At 39.9% G+C, this 7,097-nt stretch overlaps 2 protein-coding genes across 2 annotated transcripts; both read left to right on the forward strand.

The window, feature by feature from the left end:
• The first annotated feature begins 60 nt into the window (after positions 1-60).
• Positions 61-1,488, forward strand: LOC132717951 (TRIO and F-actin-binding protein-like). The gene has a single exon (XM_060701536.1). It carries the CDS (start codon positions 61-63, stop codon positions 1,486-1,488), a length of 1,428 nt encoding a protein of 475 aa, XP_060557519.1.
• A 498-nt stretch (positions 1,489-1,986) lies between these two features.
• LOC132717955 (uncharacterized) lies at positions 1,987-5,194 on the forward strand. The gene is made up of 2 exons (XM_060701552.1): positions 1,987-4,239; positions 4,378-5,194. Exons 1-2 carry the CDS (start codon positions 2,001-2,003, stop codon positions 5,046-5,048), a joined length of 2,910 nt encoding a protein of 969 aa, XP_060557535.1. The 5' UTR covers positions 1,987-2,000; the 3' UTR covers positions 5,049-5,194.
• Positions 5,195-7,097: the final 1,903 nt, after the last annotated feature.

The raw sequence follows: 7,097 nt of genomic DNA on the forward strand, positions 1-7,097 counted from the left end.
AACTTCCCTATTGTGAATGAAAACAACGCAAAGATAACCGTGCGAACTTATGATGCCTGCATGCAAAATGACGATCCCGTTGTGAATGAGGACAACGCAACGATAACCGCACATACTAATGATGCGTGCCTGGAAAATGACTACCCTATTGTAAATGAAAACAACGCAACGATAACCGCGCGTACTTATAATACCAGCATGCAAAATGACTACCCCATTGCGAATGAAAACAACGCAACGATAACCACAGGTACCAATGATGCCTGCCTGGAAGATGACTACCCCATTGTGAATGAAAACAACGCAACGATAACCGCGCGAACTTATGATACCTGCATGCAAAATGACGATCCCATTGTGAATGAGGACAACGCAACGATAACCGCACATACTAATGATACCTGCATGCAAAATGACAAACCCATTGTGAATGAAAACAACGCAACGATAACCGCGCGTACTTATGATACCTGCATGCAAAATGACGATCCCATTGTGAATGAGGACAACGCAACGATAACCGCACATACTAATGATACCTGCATGCAAAATGACAACCCCATTGTGAATGAAAACAACGCAAAGATAACCGTGCGTACTTATGATACCTGCATGCAAAATGACGATCCCATTGTGAATAATGACAATGCAACAATAACCGCACATACTAATGATGCCTGTCTGGAAAATGACTACCCCATTGCGAATGAGGACAACGCAACGGTATTCGCACATGTTTATTATACCTGCCTGGAATATGACTACCCAATTGTGAATAAGGACAACCCAATGATAACCGCACGTACCAATGGTGCCTGCCTGGAAGATGACTACCCCATTGTAAATGAAAACAACGCAACGATAACCGCGCGAACTTATGATACCTGCATGCAAAATGACGATCCCATTGTGAATGAGGACAACGCAACGATAACCGCACAAACTTATGATACCTGCATGCAAAATGACAAACCCATTGTAAATGAAAACAACGCAACGATAACCGCGCGTACTTATGATACCTGCATGCAAAATGACGATCCCATTGTGAATGAGGACAACGCAACGATAACCGCACATACTAATGATACCTGCATGCAAAATGACAAACCCATTGTAAATGAACACAACGCAACGATAACCGCGCGTACTTATGATGCCTGCATGCAAAATGACGATCCCATTGTGAATGAGGACAACGCAACGATAACCGCACATACTAATGATGCCTGCCTGGAAAAAGACTACCCTATTGTAAATGAAAACAACGCAACGATAACCGTGCGTGCTTATAATACCAGCATGCAAAATGACTACCCCATTGCGAATGAAAACAACGCAACGATAACCACAGGTTCCAATGATGCCTGCCTGGAAGATGACTATCCCATTGTGAATGAAAACAACGCAACGATAACCGCGCGAACTTATGATGACTGCATGCCGAATGACGATCCCATTGTGAATGAACACCGACGCAACGAGTAACCGCACATACTAATGATGATGCCTGGAAACATGACAATAAACCCCATTTAATGAAAACAAACGCAACGATATAATCACAGATACCCAATGAGCATCCGGAAAGTATAATACCCCTTTGGAATGAAAACAACGCCAGCATAAACCGGTGCTACTACTAATATATGCATTGCAAAATGCCATTCCCATTGGTGAATAAGGACAAGCAAACAATAACCGCACATTACTAATGAATGCCGTCTGGAAATAACTACCCTTGCGAATGAGGACAAGCAACGGTTTCGCAACATGTTTATTTAAACCCTGGCCTGGATTTATGACTAACCCCAATTTTGAATAAGGACAAACCCATGATAACCGCACGTTACCCAATGATACTCTGCAAAAATGACAAAACCCTTGTAAGGAAAACAAAGCAATAAAAACCCCCGCGAACTTATGATACCCGCAGCCAAAAAAGGGCGATCCATTTGAATGAGGAACAACAACATAACCCACATACTAATGATACCTGCATGCAAAATGACAAACCCATTGTAAATGAAAACAACGCAATGATAACCGCGCGAACTTATGATACCTGCATGCAAAATGACGATCCCATTCTGCGTGAGGACAATGCAACGATAACCATGCATACTTATGATACCTGCATGCAAAATGATGATCCCATTGTTAATGAGGACAACGCAACGATAACCACAGATACCAATGATGCCTGCCTGGAAGATGACTACCCCATTGTGAATGAAAACAACACAAAGATGACCGTGCGTACTAATTATACCTGCATGCAAAATGACGATCCCATTTTGAATAATGACAATGCAACAATAACCGTACATACTTATGATACCTGCCTGGAATATGACTATCCAATTGTGAATAAGGACAACCCAATGATAACCGCACATACCAATGGTGCCTGCCTGGAAGATGACTACCCCATTGTAAATGAAAACAACGCAATGATAACCGCGCGAACTTATGATACCTGCATGCAAAATGACGATCCCATTGTTAATGAGGACAACGCAACGATAACCGCGCAAACTTATGATTCCTGCATGCAAAATGACAAACACATTGTGAATGAAAAAAATGCAAAGATAACCGCGCGAACTTATGATACCTGCATGCAAAATGACGATCACATTGTGAATGGGGACAACGCAACGATAACCGCACATACTAATGATGCCTGCATGCAAAATGACAAACCCATTGTGAATGCAAACAACACAACGATAACCGCGCGTACAAGCATGCAAAATGACTACCCCATTGCGAATGAAAACAACGCAAAGATAACCACAGGTACCAATGACGCCTGCCTTGAAAATGACTATCCCATTGTGAATGAAAACAACGCAACGATAACTGCGCAAACTTATGATGCCTGCCTGGAAGATGACTACCCCATTATGAATGAAAACAACACAACGGTAACCGCGCAAACTTATGATGCCTGCCTGCAAAATGACGATCCCATTGTAAATAAGGACAACGCAATTATTACCTGCCTGGAGGATGACTTCCCCACTGTGAATGAAAACAGCACACTGAGAATCGCACGTACCAGTGATGCCTGCCTGCAAAACGACGACCCCGTTATGAATGGCAGTAACGCAACGATAACTGCGCGTACTTATGGTGCCTGTCTGCAAAATAATAACCAAAAAATTGTTGGCAATAACTCAATGAAACTTGCACATTCCAAAATTGCCTGTCTGCATAATAATAAGCTTGTTGTAAGTGGTAATAACGCAACAAAAACCGAAAGCATCAACGATGCGAGCCTGCATAATGATCACCCTTTAGTTCCTGGTAATACAACAACAAATACCGCACACTTACAACATGATGACCCTATTGAGTATGTGAGTAAAAATACAACGAATGCCGCACGCAAGATTGGTGACTGTCTGCGAAATGATGAATCTATTATAAGTGATAAAAAAGCGGCGAAAATCGCAAGCACCCAGGATAGCTGCCTGCAAAATGATGACCCAATTGTTGTAGGCAATAACACAAGAAACACCGCACGTACAAAGGATGGATGCCTGCAAAATGATGACCCCATTGTTGTTGGCAATGATGCAACAAACACCGCACGCATTAAGGATGGATACCTTCAAAATGATGACCCCATTGTTGTTGGCAATTGCGCCACATTAACCGCACGCATCAAGGTTAGATGTCTGCAAAATGATGACTCAATTGTTGTTGGTAATAACGCAAAAAAACCCGCACACACTAAGTATTGCTGTCTGCAAAATGATGACCCTATTGTTGTTGGCAATTACGCAGCAACCACCGCACGTACCAAAGATAAATGCCTGCAAAATGATGACCCCATTGTTGTTGGCAATTACGCAGCAACCACCGCACGTACCAAAGATAAATGCCTGCAAAATGATGACCCCATTGTTGTTGGCAATTACGCAGCAACCACCGCACGCACCAAGGATAGATGCCTGCAAAATGATGACCCCATTGTTGTTGGCAATTACGCAGCAACCACCGCACGTACCAAAGATAAATGCCTGCAAAATGATGACCCCATTGTTGTTGGCAATTACGCAGCAACCACCGCACGTACCAAAGATAAATGCCTGCAAAATGATGACCCTATTGTTGTTGGCAATTACGCAGCAACCACCGCATGTACCAAAGATAAATGCCTGCAAAATGATGACCCCATTGTTGTTGGCAATACCGCAAAATTAACCGCACGCACCAAGGATGGTTGCTTGCAAAATGATAACCCTTTTGTTGCTGGCAATAACACAACAACAACCGCACGCACCAAGGATGGCTGCTTTCAAAATGATGACCCTATTGTTGTTCGCAATGACGCAACAACAAAAGCAAGCACAAAAGATGGACGCCTGCAAAATGATGACCCCATTGTTGGCAATAACGTAACGACTATTGCATGTGGCAAAGATGCCTACCTGAAAATCAATGCCTCCATTTATATTGGAAATTATGCAATGAAAACTGCACATAGCAAAGATACCCGCCTTCATAATAATAAACTAAATGTTGTCGGAAATTTCGCAGTGACAACCGCACATAGTAAAAATACATGTTTACAATCTGATTTTGATTACAATGTTGTCGATTTTGACGCAAGTAGAGCTGCATGTAGCAAAGATGTCTGCCGGAATACTGACGACAAAAGTGTTGATGATAACAACGCAACAACAACAGCAAATAACAAAGGTGCAAACCTGCAAAATGATGGCGTAATTGTTGACTGCAATAACGCAGTGGACTCCGCACGTAACAAAGATTCCTCCCTGCAGTATAATGATAATGGATGTTATCAGAATGGAACGAAGCCGATAAATAGCAACATTGCTGGTACAACAACATTCATGACAAGCAACCTTGTTAATGTACAAAACGAAGTCTTTCCTACACATAATGACAGTATAACCTTTAATACCAGACGAGCTGTTAAAACAAGATTAGAAGAAAGGAATACATCTGGACAAGCTAGAAATAATCAAGATAACGACGTTGCGAAGGCAAAGGACTGTAAACGGCGTCGTTAATGTTTTCAAAATAAATTTGCAGTACAATACATTTTTTAAGACTGTAAAAAGACATTTTTAAAGATTTTAAAGAACATAAATTAGATTTTGAAAAATTAGATTTCTTTTTGTTTAAACATTCATATCTAAAAATAAATGTGTTGCTAATAAAATGGCTCTGTTGTTATCATTTGATTGTTTGTAAACCTTCCATTGTTCCTGAAATGTCAAATGTAAACAAAGATTGCCCTTTTTAAAACCACAATTCGAACTTCTTTCAAGCTTTAGGTCATCAACTAAAAATTTATTTTTATTTCCTTTGTTTTGATACATGAGTAATTGATCAAGCCCACGTTTGACATAACTATCTCGATTGTGAGAACTAAATGAGCCGCGTCACGACAAAACCAACATAATGGGTTTGTGACCAGCATGGATCCAGACCAGCCTGCGCATCCGCGCAGTCTGATCAGGATCCATGCTGTTCGCTATCAGTTTCTCTACTTGTAAAAGAGTTGGTAAGCGAACAGCATGGATCCTGATCAGACTGCGCGGATGCGCAGGCTGGTCTGGATCCATGCTGGTCGCAAATCATTATGTTGGTTTTGTCGTGACGTGACTCAAATAAAGGCCACTATTATATACTTATGTGACACGCGGAGATGGCGCAGTAAAATGATATGTAGGTCAGTGTTCTATTTTCACAACAAACGTGACATGTGAAAGATGAACAACAGCAGCACGCCTCCATATTTAAGCTATTTTCTGAAAATTTAGAGTGTGTTCTAAGTAGTTAATAAAGTGTCAGATGTACGAATGAAGTAACTTATTAGATAGACTAAGACACTAATTTTAAAGAGACTTTGCCAACTGTCTATATTGTGTCAAAATGGTTAAAGGATCCGAAAGCTTGAAAAAAAAGAAGATTATATTAATTTCTTTAACAGATCAACTGGGGCACTTAAAAAATCATATGCAAAGATCGATGAAGAAATATACGAAGACTAAAAGAGATTTTGCCAACTGTCTATATTGTGTCAAAATGGTCTAAAGATCCAAAAGCTTGAAAAAAAAGATAACATGAATTTCTTTAACAGATCAACTGGGACACTTAAAAACATACGGAAGCGTCCTGGTGCCAATTTAACATGTTCTATAAAAAAGATAACTCCTACGTAGGACTTTATAACTCTTACGTAGGAGATAAAAAAGCCTAATTAGGAGTTTATAACTCCCACGTAAGACTTTGTAAGTCCTACATAGGACTTTATTAGTCCTACGTATGACTTTATAACTCCTACGTAGGAGATATAAAATCCTAATTAGGAGTTTTAAAGTCCTACGTAGGACCTACAAACTCCTACGTAGGACTTTATAACTCCTATGTAGGAGTTAAAAAGGCCTAATTAGGAGTTAATAACTCATATGTAGGACTTTATAAGTCCTACGTAGGACTTTATAACTCCTACGTAGGACTTTATAAGTCCTATGTAGGACTTAACTCTTACGTAGGAGATAAAAAACATAATTAGGAGTTTTAAAGTCCTACGTAGGACTTTATAAGTGTTCTTCTACGTTGGAGTTATAATGTCCTACGTAGGAGTAATAAACTCCTAATTAGGCTTTTTTATCTCCTACGTAGGAGTTATAAAGTCCTACGTAGGACTTATAAAGTCCTAAAGTCCTAGGTTTTGTCGTGACGCGGCTCATTTATAGATGCAGACGTCCATTTCATATATTTGGCAGGTTAAGAGTTAAATTAAACCAAGTTAATATTATTGTACTAACTTTATTTATCCTAAGTTAAAGTTTATTAATACTAAGTTAATGTTTATCTCTTATGATAGTTATGAGTAAACAGTAGTTTATTGATTACCTAGATTATTACTCACCATATTTTCATCATCCCACGCCCATGTCAAAATTTCGGTGGAGGTTTTCTTTTTATTAAATTGGACTACAAGGAGTAATTTGCGAACGGAGACAAATTTCTTAAAATGGAACTTGTTCACAGTAGGAAGCCAAAATTTTGCAACTTTGCACTTAAGTATTTTGTGATAAAGGCTGACA

The sequence above is a fragment of the Ruditapes philippinarum genome, unplaced genomic scaffold, assembly GCF_026571515.1.
Source record: "Ruditapes philippinarum isolate M1 unplaced genomic scaffold, ASM2657151v2 ctg1439_1_1_1_1, whole genome shotgun sequence".
In the NCBI taxonomy this organism is placed as follows: Eukaryota; Metazoa; Mollusca; class Bivalvia; order Venerida; family Veneridae; genus Ruditapes; species Ruditapes philippinarum.

Bases quoted from the DNA above. Each gene is read 5' to 3' on its own strand.
- LOC132717951 (XM_060701536.1), top strand. From the start codon at position 61: ATGCAAAATGACGATCCCGTTGTGAATGAGGACAACGCAACGATAACC.
- LOC132717955 (XM_060701552.1), top strand. From the start codon at position 2,001: ATGCAAAATGACAAACCCATTGTAAATGAAAACAACGCAATGATAACC. The intron at 4,240-4,377 runs TGCAAAATGATA...AAGATGGACGCC, and splicing joins ACGCACCAAGGATGGTTGCT to TGCAAAATGATGACCCCATT.